The 12,317-nt window shown below is 30.3% G+C and overlaps 1 protein-coding gene across 1 annotated transcript in view; it reads right to left on the reverse strand.

The window, feature by feature from the left end:
- The window catches only part of LOC114330394 (gamma-aminobutyric acid type B receptor subunit 1), a 363,275-nt gene that overhangs the window by 231,595 nt on the left and 119,363 nt on the right, over window positions 1-12,317 (reverse strand). Inside the window, exon 4 of the mRNA XM_050657124.1 lies at window positions 5,181-5,388. Coding sequence (XP_050513081.1) covers window positions 5,181-5,388 — 208 coding nt within the window. The remainder of the gene's footprint in view (window positions 1-5,180; window positions 5,389-12,317) is intronic.

Genomic DNA, 12,317 nt, shown 5'->3' on the forward strand with positions numbered 1-12,317 from the left:
ACACATTCATTTTTATTCATCCAGCAGCCTAAATACTGGAGTATTTAGGAGTATGCCAGTACTCTCTGCACCATGTCTTCATTTATTATCTGCCATGCTATTAGCTATATTTTTGTTTTTACTGATGCCCATCCATTGGGTTAACTTTATGTTTATTTTCAGACCCATTTGTTAGCTATAGTCCGTCACTGAATGTAGGATTGCCTGCAAATTATCAGTGTCCGTTGCCAGCAGAACTGTACCATCAGCGTATATAAGATTGTTGATTCTCTCTATTTTGTTTTCTACTGATTTTTGAAGATCTTTTCTGCATATAAATTAAACAGAAGTGGGGAGAGCACGCAACATTGTATAGTTCCTCTCAGAATGAAAATTTCTTCAGATATCTGGTTGTTAATTCTGCTGTCGGAATCCAGTACAAATTGGATATTATTCGAATGTCTAGTCCATCCAGGCCTATCTGTTTTAATATATTCATTAATTTATCGTATTTAACAGTGTCGAATGCCTTATCATAGTCAACTAAGCAGGCAATTACATCAACATTCACATACCAACACCTCTGTATAAGAACCTGAATACTAAACAGCACCTCCCGTGTACCGAAACCACTCTTGAAACTACACTGAGATTTGCCGATGTTTTCTTGACATTTGTTTTCTTCACATTTGCTATTTTGAGTTTTTTTTTCATGTAACCAATACTTACGAGTACAAAGAGAGAATACTGGATCTTGTTTCTGTGCTGATATTTTCCCTATTAGAGGTTTAAATTAAATTTTAATACTGATACTGTGCTTTAGTAAAAACACAGGTAAAAAAAAATTAAAAAAGTCGATGAGTTATTTTTAAATAAAAGAATATCTCTTTCAAAACAGCCAGATCAAATTTTTATTAAAAACACATTAGGTATTTTTCTTTTATATCATCTAAACATTTCCTTTCAGAAAAATAATATTTTTAAAATATACTTTTACATCTGATAAAAGCCCAACCACTCCGAAAATACCGAAATAAAAGCGAACTAGTGTTAAATCTGAAAATACGGTCAATGGGGCTCAAATAATCAAATACGATCTGATTTTGGATACGCCTTATGTGAAGGTGCTGATATCTATCGATTTTCGGTTCTACATATTGCGCCGTTTGTCCGATTTTCACTTTTTTGTGACCAGCGACACCATCAGTGTGACAATATTGTTTTCCAATTTTCTTAAATTGCTGAAAAAAAGTTAACTTTGAATTGTTTTTACAAATTTTAATGGTTTTGTTTTACTCGATTTACTCTAACATTTACTCTAAATTTACTCTAACATCGAAGTAAAAAATTCCTTAGTAGTAGGTAAAATAATTTAATTAAAAATCTTAAAAATCCAAATGGATTACATTAATTTGTTCAGAACAAACGTTTTTGGACTTATCAGTCCATCATCAGTGAACTCATGTGCGTGCAAAATAGCCAGAAACCCAAACAGTGGTTATATGTAGAATTAAATTTTCATTCTTAAATTGTAAAATTGGAAAGACTTAAAGCCGATGTTAGCGAATATCTTCCAGGAACATGAAGAAACCCTACCCGAAATCTTAAACAACCATCTTGGTCAGCTGACGTCTGCCAAGTGACGTCACATAACACATCGGGGATTATTATTATTACCTTTTATTGTCAAAATAGTTAGCACATCATTCTTATTAAGCTGTTGTTGTATTGTACAGTTTTTCTTCGTCCTATTTTGTATAGACATGACTGTTTGTTTTTTGAATGTCTCTCCAGTAACTTCTCGTTCCATCATTTTCGTGGTAGTCCTACTGATCGTCTTCCTATAGGGGAACAGTCTCTTGTCGTCCTTACTATTCTATTTGTTGTCTTTTGGCTTATGTGGTCATTTCATTATACTCTTCTGTTTCTTACTATTACTTACTATTATAATTACAGTGGAACCCCGATAAGTCGGCCTCCGATAACCCGGAAGTCCGGCGAAACCGGATCGATTTTTATAAGACAGAACAAACATTTTTTCAGTTTGACAGTTTTTTACCAAGAAATGAACAATACTGTATACAACTGTACGTAATTTAGATGTATTGAGCATATTATGTATGTATTTCATGTTTTTGGAATTATAATGGAGTTCATCTGTAAGTATACCGTGTTTTATTAATTTTTACCATATTCTCCGTCTAACCCGGATTTTCGATAACCCTGATCGGCCGCGGTCCCGATTAATCCGACTTATCGAGGTTCCACTGTACTTATTAATGTTCTCCATCTTGGATCTCCGTCGTATCATCTGTACTTGTAGCTCGGTTGCCCCTTAGTGTATTACCATCGATTTTCAGAAGGGTGTTCATCAATGCTGTTTCTAGCAATATTTTTGTTCTCTCTGTGTTAGCTCATATTTCCGCTGCGTATGTCATTATTAGTCTGATGATTGTTTAGTAAATTCTGCCTTTCATTTCTTTTCCAATATTTTTATTGCTTCATATTATTTCCTTCGGGCAGCCTGTAGCTTTGTTTGCTTGATTCAATTGATCTTCCACTTTTGTTTCGAGCTTTCCGTAGCTAGATAGTGTGATACGCATAATATATTGTGTAATGAACACTGTACGTGAGATTTGGGTAAAATAAAACCTGCTGAAGGTTTTATGTACAAAACTCAGAGTTGAGCATTACCTCCTTCTTATCATTTTTAAAGCCTTTTCTTTTTCTGTGATTATTTAGTCTTTTTGATCGCCGTAGATGAGTAACATGCTTCTTTTTTGACATTTCGTCGCTTGCTATGTTCTCCTTGCCACGTGCAGCCGAATTTCAACTTTTTCGATTGTCTGCAAGTGATACCAACTCAAAAAATTTCAAACAAGAAATGCCGTATGGGGTAGAGAACGTCGTTTGTAAGGTTGTTCTATACAAAAATTGTTGCTGCAACTTTGTTCGGCGGGTTATTTAATTACATATTTATTCATGGTCTATTACACGCTTATGATTTTGTGTTATTCACAACGAGAAATAAGGTTACCCAAATGGGTAAATACCGAAATATTTCGAGTTCTATTTACACAACTGTATTATTTGTGTTTTTTTTTCTATAACTAGAGTGACAACAGTACGACTGTATTATTTGTGTTTCTTTTCTATAACTAGAGCGACAACAGTTTGACAAAGACGTCGGTAATCACCAGAAACGTTCAACAGACACGATAATCGTGAGAACTGGACATCAGTAGAACTTAACAAGACGAACGGATTTTAATAATTTATTTTATAGAGTGAATCATTTGTTGGCAGTATTAAGATTTAATCGATATGGTTTATTAATCCTTTATCAAATAGCAAAATTTGTTGTAAATATTTAACAACTCGATAAGTCTGATATGTAATTCTTATATATCAAAAAAGTTAACAACTACACGTTTGAAAGAAGAAGAATATTGCAAGCTCCATCACATGAAACATATTTTGGTCAGAAAAATCGTTTCAATGGTAATATTTAGGGAGCGGATTTATATGAATCAATTTTGATAAAATATGCGCATATATATGCGGTAAAAAATTACGAAATATGCGCAAGATATGCACAAAAATTCAAAAAATGGGGGTTCTTTTATAGGGGGGGCGGCAATCTTATTTATTATCTTTCAAATAAAATATTTTTTTTATAATATATGCAATTTATTCACAGTTTTTACAAAAACTGCTACCAATAGTTACCTATTTAAAATAAAACAACAATATCACTATAAATATATTATTATCTTCGATTAAAATTCACTACAATGTGCTTTTCCAAATACTTTACGAGGAAACATATTCTTTGATTAGAATGAATATTTTTATAACTTGAAAAACTCCTTTCAATATCAGTAGAAGTAATTGGGGCGTATTTAAAATAACTTGTTAATTTCCGTTAGAAAATCGTAAAACTATGGTTAAAGGTGTAAATTCTCTTAACAATAGAGGATTTAGAAGAATCACCAATATTATAGGTACCTACTAAATATAATAAAAGTAAATAAAATTCGGATTTCCAGGTAAACCATCCTTCATCACTTTAACATCCTACAATCATTTTATAACGGGTTACTATAAGCACTATAAGTACTTTGTGTAAAGATCGGGTATTTTATAAGAAAAAATGAAAGGCAATGAATGGGCCATCCTCTTCAGGTAGTTCTCGAATTAATAGATACGACAGCCTGTGCGGGGAAATATTTACTGTCAAATTAAAAAATTTAAAATATTTTTTGGACTTAAATGTTTTTTAATAGGCACAAAATATGCGTGTTTCTTTAAAAATATGCAAAATTTAGTAAAGTTCTCAAATATGCGAAATATGCATGCAATATGCATTTAGCATAAACTCGGCTCCCTAGTAATATTTTATCTAAATAAAAACGTACAAGAGTTGTACTGAAACATAACATCAGTTTGATGGAAATGAATCGTTTATAAAAAATATATTTATCCTAAAGCATTATTCATCAATGAAAGTAGTTTTTTGAAAGTATTTGTTTCCTGAAATATTTTTATTTTCAGAGCTATTCACTTATTATAGGTCTGGATACCGCGTACCAAAAAAAGTTTATTAATAGCAAGCTGAAAATTTGTTAATAGCTTAACGATGTCTAATCGGACAAACTTTGATGTATGGGAACACTGGAACAGGGGAAGTTTTAATTGTGGGACGTGAGATTAATTGTGGAACGTGTCATCCTGACAAGTTTATGATTGTGAAAACTAGCAGGATGTTTTTAAGTTAATTCAACATCAACCTTTATATATTATAATATATTAAAAAAAAATTTTATCCGAGAGATATGTTGGACATTTTAATAAGTTTGACACGTAGAAAATGTCAAATGTCAGGAATTATGTTGGTGGTAAATAGCAGTCTGATTTTTGCATGAGAGTTTATTTTGCAAGGGTAACAAATCAATTGGAAGTTCCGTCCGACAAAATACATGGGACATTTTCGTAATCTGACTTTCGAAACATGTAACCTGTTTCACAATTAAAACTTCCCCTATTCCAGTGTTCCCATACATTACAGTTTGTCCGACTAGACTCCGTTAAGCTCTTAACAAATTTTCAGTTTGCTATTAATAAACATTTTTTGATACGCGGGATCCACGTACATTAACTTAAATATTCGATATTCTAATAAAATGAAACTCAAGACTCACCAGCTTCCATGCACCTCTTCTCGAGATCCTCCACGGTAGAGATAAAAACCTCTTCGGCCTGCTGCAAGATGGATATTCTGGACCAGTTAAACTTCTTCATCAACTTAATCCTCGTGGGATTGTGTACAGTAGCGGAGGGATGAGTGCGAAACAATGTTGGAAAACGATTTCTATCGGATAGCGCTGGTGAACTTGCCCCGTAACATAACTGAAACAAAACGAGCCAATAAATAAAGTGGGTTACTTCCCTTCCCACGATATAGATTTTACTTTTTGATGCTAGGTCATTCGAAAAAGGTTTTATAGGTGGTATATATTTAATGGTACAGTGTCGAATAAATACATTCAGGTGTACTCAAAGAATTATAGCTTTCCTAAAATCACTTTATAAAAAAGTTGTTTTTTGTTTAAAATTAAAACTTACACACTCTTCCAATTAAAGTTAATTCCAGTTAATTCAATTAAAAGAAAATTATTACCACAGTCTATCCGTGAAAACATGAGAGATAGCTAAATCCTTTTGCTAACAGCTAATTCTGTTTTGTTTTTTAACAATTATAAAAAGTAAAACCGTTTTTGCCTATAAAACGTTTCTTCTAAATTTTATAGAAAAATCATTCAAATGAAAGCTGTAGATCTTAAAAAGTTCTTTCTTTAAAATCCATAAATAATTGACTGAGATATTTCCAAAAAAACCCTTATCTTGCAATAATTTATAAATTTCAATAACATAGAAAGTTCTTTTTTAAAGATTTTGTTTTTTCACCTTTACAGTGAGTCTAGTTACAAGCGCGTGATATAAAAAATATCAAAGTTACAGAGTATCAAAATATCAGAGTAATAACCTCTAATCTAAAAAGACAGCTTTTTCAAACAGTTCTTAGGGGAGTGCATATAGATTTTCACTTCGGAAAAAATCAAACAAGATAGAACTTTTTGTAATTCCATTAAGAAATGTTTAATAAACAACATATCAAAAAGTTCTACTCGAGAAGTGGGTGCTTCATTTTTTATTAAACAAATGAACTACGAAGTTTGATGTTTTTTTAAATAACTCCGAAAATATAAATTTTAGAACAAAACTGACTTGACCATTGAAAAATTCAGAAAATTTTACAAAAAAAAAACCTTATATAAAGAATTTTCTAAAATTAAATCTGTATCTTCTATAATTTTTTTATTTATAACGCTAAAGTCACCCTTTTCACAAACATTGGCGCACTGTAAACTAGCGTACAGCGAAGCGCACGGTTGAGTTATTTTAATGTAATTCTTTAACTAATGGATCAAATGAAATTTTACAAATTTAACCTAAAAGAAGAATAACTAAGCTATCTTATGGTTATAATAAAAAGAAATAGAATGTATGGGCATAAGTACGGTGGGGACGGAAAGTGAGCCTTACATGAATTTTGTTTAAAAATGATTTAAAAATGTGTAACTAATACAATTTTTCTTATAAAACCCTCAATTTTGTACAACTTACCTTTCAAGTATCGTACTAAATGATGTTTCATTCAAAAAAATCTCAAAAATTTAATTCAAATGATATGACATCTTAAAAAATGTAATTTTTGGAATCTTCGTAGTTTTATAGAATTACCACCACTTTAAGACGGTATTACTCAAGTTTAAACAGATCTATTACAATTTTATAAGTGCTTTTTTAAAGCTTAGAATTCAATCTTTGAAATTCACTAAATCATTCTACTTTAGAAATGAAATAGACTATATCTTTTAGAGAAAATTTAGAAAGATAACAAAAATGTAATACAAAAACCGAAAATTACCAGCTAAAAAATGCTAATATAAAGTGATCAAAACTTTTTTCTGTAAAACCTACCTAAAATACATTTATTCTTTTTCTCATGATCATCTTTCAGTGCGTCACAGTTTTTCGATTTCTCTCTAACGCATTAAATTGTATGTGACAGAAAAAAAGGCACGTCTGGGAATACTTGGCACGGTAATTATTCTAGTTCGGTGATTATTCTAGTTGTCGATAGATGGCGCCATAATCAAAAAAGAATTATTTATTAAATAAAATAATAATATTATCAATATAATCTGTACAATTTATAAGACTATACAAATGAAAGAAAATACCATTTTATAAATGCAATAGACACAATTGATTTGGTTTTATTCCAAATTGAAAATAAAATTTGACAACTGTCAGATTTAACTAAAATGTCACGTTAGAATAAATGTCATAAATATGTATTATCACGGACTTACCTTTTTTTCTATAATTTGTGACGCACTGAAAAATGTTCATGAAAAGGAGAATAATAATAAACTTCAACAATAATAAATGTTCAACAAAAAAAATTTTTTAGCGCTTATACCAGGGGTCGTCAACCTTTTGAGTCGGAAGAGCCAAAAATTACAATTTACAAAATTTTAAAATTTTTAAAGAGCCACAATTTTTTTTGTCAACAATAAATAGTACTCGCATAAATAATAGTTCTGTCGCCAGGGGGGTACAACGGCCTGCTTTATTAAGATGGAATTATGAAAGTTTTTTTTATGTATTTTGACCCATAAAACACGATTTTTTTGGGTAACAGTTGATGCGAATGTCGATGAGATTGTTATAAACAAAGAACTTGAGGAATTACGTAACAGCGATTTCACGCATGCATAGTTTTCGAGATAAACGCGGTTGAACTTTTAAAAAATCAAAAAATTTAAATTTTTGAACCCGAATAACTTTTGATTAAAAAATAAAATAGGTTTTATAGGTTTTTATAGGTTTTGATTATTTGCATTGCTAAAAATTTATTTTTTTATTGTTAAACAAAGCTATAAACACATAGTTTTTCCTGTGCCTAATACATGCGTTTTAATGCATGCTACGTAGAAATTGCCTCGCTTGCACTTGTACCTATTTTGCCTACTCGTTCGATTTTAAATGAGAGATCATTGAAAACATCACTCAAGCACTAGGTGTTTATAGCTTAGTTTAACAATAAAAAAATAAATTTTTAGCAATTCAAATAATCAAAACCGATATAATTTGACTTGAACTTTCAAATGCGGTAAGCAGAATTGCTATTTTATTTTTTAATTAAAAGTTATTCGGATTCAAAAATTGCAATTTTTCGAAAGTTCAATCACGTTTATCTCGAAAACTATGCATCCTACAAAAATACTTAAATAAACATTTTTTGCTTAGAATGTCCCAAAAAATACAAAAAAAAAATGTTTTGTTTTGCGAGAAATCGCTGTTATGTAATTCCTCAAGTTCTCTGTTTATAACAATCTTATCGACGCGACATCCGGATCAACTGTTACCCAAAAAATTCGTGTTCTATGGGTCAAAATACATAAAAAAAACTTGGGTAAGTCCATCTGAATAAAGGAGGCTGTTGTACCCCCCCCTGGCGACAGGACTATAAAGTTCTTTGATAAAAAAAATTAATCTTTTTATTCATAATATGTATATAGTGTTTTTCACATATGTATATTATATTTTCTTACATTTCATTTAATTAAGTAAAAAATTAGCTGTCCACTTTTGTTGCGTTACGTACATACATTTCTGGACCTCCAACTCTCCCAACTTGCTTTTCAATTCTATAAATTTTCCACTCCACAAAGCTTTACTTTTTTAATCGATCAATTTCATTTATAAAGATCCAGTATCCATTATTCCAAATGGCTCAACGTGGATTTCGTTACTATTTGTGTTGAGAGGATTTACTATGAATGCTAGAGTGGTTTTGTTGGTTTTGAATTGTTCAAATCTGCCAGCAAATTCATCTTTAATTTTTTTTGTAACTGTGCTGAAGTAATTCGTGTCAACAGTTGTACTGGTTTTATCGCGATATTTTGGTATTTATTTATTTTAATAAAATAAAAAATATTTGCGTGTGAAACTAAAGAGCCGCAGCTTCACATCCAAAGAGCCGCATGCGGCTCGCGAGCCGCAGGTTGCCGACCCCTGACTTATTCAGTATGTGTGCGTAAATTGGAACCTATTGATAACTTTTTTATTATCAGTTTCACGAAAAAAAGTTATTCCTTATAAAATACTCTGCATTGTATACAGGATGTAACGAAAATACAGGTCATAAATTTAATTGCATATTCCAGGACCAAAAATAGTTTGATTCAACCTAACTTACCTTAGTACAAATGTGCATATAAAAAAAGTTACAACCCTTTGAAGTTACAAAATGAAAATCGATTTTTTCCAATATATCGAAAACTATTAAAGATTTTTTATTGAAAATGGACATATGACATTCTCATGACAGTAGCATCTTAACAAAAAATTATAGTAAAATTTGGACACCCTATAAAAATTTTATGGGGGTTTAGTTCCTTTAAACCCCCCTAAACTTTTGTGTACGTTCCAATTAAATTATTATTGTAGTACCATTACTTAAACACAATATTTTTAAAACTTTTTTGGCTTTTAGTACTTTTTCGAAAATTCAGTTTTTATCGAGATATTTTGAATATTTGTCAAATCCTCCACATATTTTTGTGTATGGTTAAGTACGATTATGGAGACTTTGTAATACCTAATATGAAAATTTATGTATGATTTACATTTTTAGGTATATTTTGAACCGTATTAAAAAAGAAGCCATATCTCGATAAAAGTTGCCTTCTCGAAAAAATACAAAGAGGCAAAAAAGTTTTAAAAACATTTTGTTTAACTAATGGTATCGCAGTCATAGTTTAATTGAAGCGTACACAAACATTTGGGGGGTTTAAAGGAACAAAAACCCCATAAAATTTTTATGTAAACATATTAAAAAAGAAGCCACAACTCGATAAAAAATGCCTTATCGAAAAAATACTAAGAGCCAAAAAAGTTTCAAAAATATTGAATTTAACTAATGGTACCACAATAATAATTTAATTGGAACGTACAGAAAAGTTTGGGGGGTTTAAGGGAACAAAACCCCTATAAAATTTTTATGGGAAGCACAAAGTTCACTATAATTTTTCTTTAAGATGCTCCTGCCATAAGAATGCCACATATCCATTTTCAATAAAAAATCTCTAATAGTTTTCGATATATTCGAAAAAATCGATTTTCATTTTGTAACTTCAAAGGGCTATAACTTTTTTTATGTGTTATTTGTTCTAAGGTAAGTTAGGTTCATTCGAACTATTTTTGGTCCCAGAATATGTGATTTAATTTATGACCTGTATTTTTGTTACACCCTGTATAATCTAAGCTGCAATCATCAAATATCAAATTTAATGAATTTTATACGAGGTATGTCAAAAAATATGAATTTCACTGAAGAGTAAAGTATCGTTAAATTTCACAATATCGAAAATTGTTATTAAGAAAAGTTGATTGGAATTAAAAAATTTGTTTTAGTGTTCAATTAAATCCTTCTAATTAAAATATTGTGAATAATAAAGGCACTTAACTCTTAAGAAAAATTCATATTTTTTACATACCTCGTATAAAATTGAAAAAGTTTAATATCTGATGGTTGTGTCTTATATTTTAGACCAGGGAGAGCATTTTATGAAGAATAACTTTTTTTCGTATAAGTGATAATAAAATAGTTATCATAATTGTAATAAAATTATGAGTATCCGTAATTTGAGAAAAAATTTAAAAAAATTTTTCGATTAGAATAATGTAATTGTATATTTACACATATTTTTTAATTTCAAACAACTTTTCATAATAGCATTTTTTGATATTCTGAAATATAAAGGTACTTTACTCTTTAACGAAATTCATATTTTTGACATAACTCGTATAAAATTGATAAAATTTGATATCTGATGGTTGAGTTTTAGATTTTTGACTATCCAGAGCATTTTATTAAGAATAACTTTTTTTCGTAAAATTGATAATAGAAAAGTTTTCCATGTGGTTCCTAGCTACGCAGACATACTGTATAAGAGCTTCTGTATAAGAATTTTCAAATTGTAATGCCATATTCGGATTCAGTTTAATCATAAACAAAATAGAACCATATTTGATCAAAGTAAAATGATAAATTTAACGATATTTTTATAATTATTAATACAAAACAATTGTTATTGTTTAAACAATTAATAAACAATTAGCGGCCAAATCCGCGAGTAGAACTTTTTACTTTAACATTTTTATAAACTAGCAAAAAAAGTTTTAGAAAAATATAAGCTTGTTTGAATTTTTTCGAAACAATGCATGTTTTCATTCTAATTGCACTCCCTATCTTTAAATCAAAATATCCATCAAATATTGAATTTTTTTAATGTATCTTAAAATTGAAGCATCATATAATTGATTGCTATACGCTAAATACTAGAGTCACTATTTGGACAAGTAAAGTTGTTTCAACAATTGTTCTCCGGGATAAAAAAAATTGAATATGTTACAAGCTGTTTGACAACATGCCACCACTCTTCTGTGTCTTGACCAATTTCTATTCAATTATCCACGCTTATATCTTTCAGGCCTCCTGGTGTATTATCTAGCTACCGGAGTTGAGGGCGTCCGCGTGGTCTTCTTCCAGTTGGAAGTTTTTCTCATACCAGCCTTATTGTTCTTTGGTCAAAATGTCTTCTTAGGTGTCCTGCTCATTGGAGTCTTCTTGACTTTATTTCTTTTATGATGATGGCGTCTGGGTATAGTTCTTCGAGCTTTTTGTTAGTTCTTATCCTATATTGTTCTATTGCTTCATCAAGCACACGCCCAAAGTTCTTCCTTAGAATTTTTTTCCCAAACACGTAGACTCTCTTCGTTTGCCTTTGTCATCGTCCATTTTCGCTTCCATATATCACTATAAGTCGTATGATTGTTTTATATACTTGTATCTTTGTACATCTTGTTAGTTTTTTCCATTGTATGAGGTGTTGTAGGACATAAAGACATCTGTTGCCGGCTTGTATCCTCTTGTTTATTTCTTGTGATTCCTTATTATCTTCAGTTATTGTTGTTCCAAAATACTTAAATTAGATAAATTCTCTATCGCACACAAAGTTTACGAGAAAATCAGCTATCAGAATGAGAAAAATATTCGGTGATACAAAACTTTTGCTTTAAATTTATTTAGTTTTTGTGGAAATAAGACTACTGCCGCTAAGATTTTTCTTAAGTCATTGAATGCTATTATAGCTATTTGTATAACAAGGGAGGAAAGTGCTAGTTTTCCTCCCGAGAATGAA

This window comes from Diabrotica virgifera, chromosome 7 (assembly GCF_917563875.1).
Source record: "Diabrotica virgifera virgifera chromosome 7, PGI_DIABVI_V3a".
Taxonomy (NCBI): Eukaryota; Metazoa; Arthropoda; class Insecta; order Coleoptera; family Chrysomelidae; genus Diabrotica; species Diabrotica virgifera.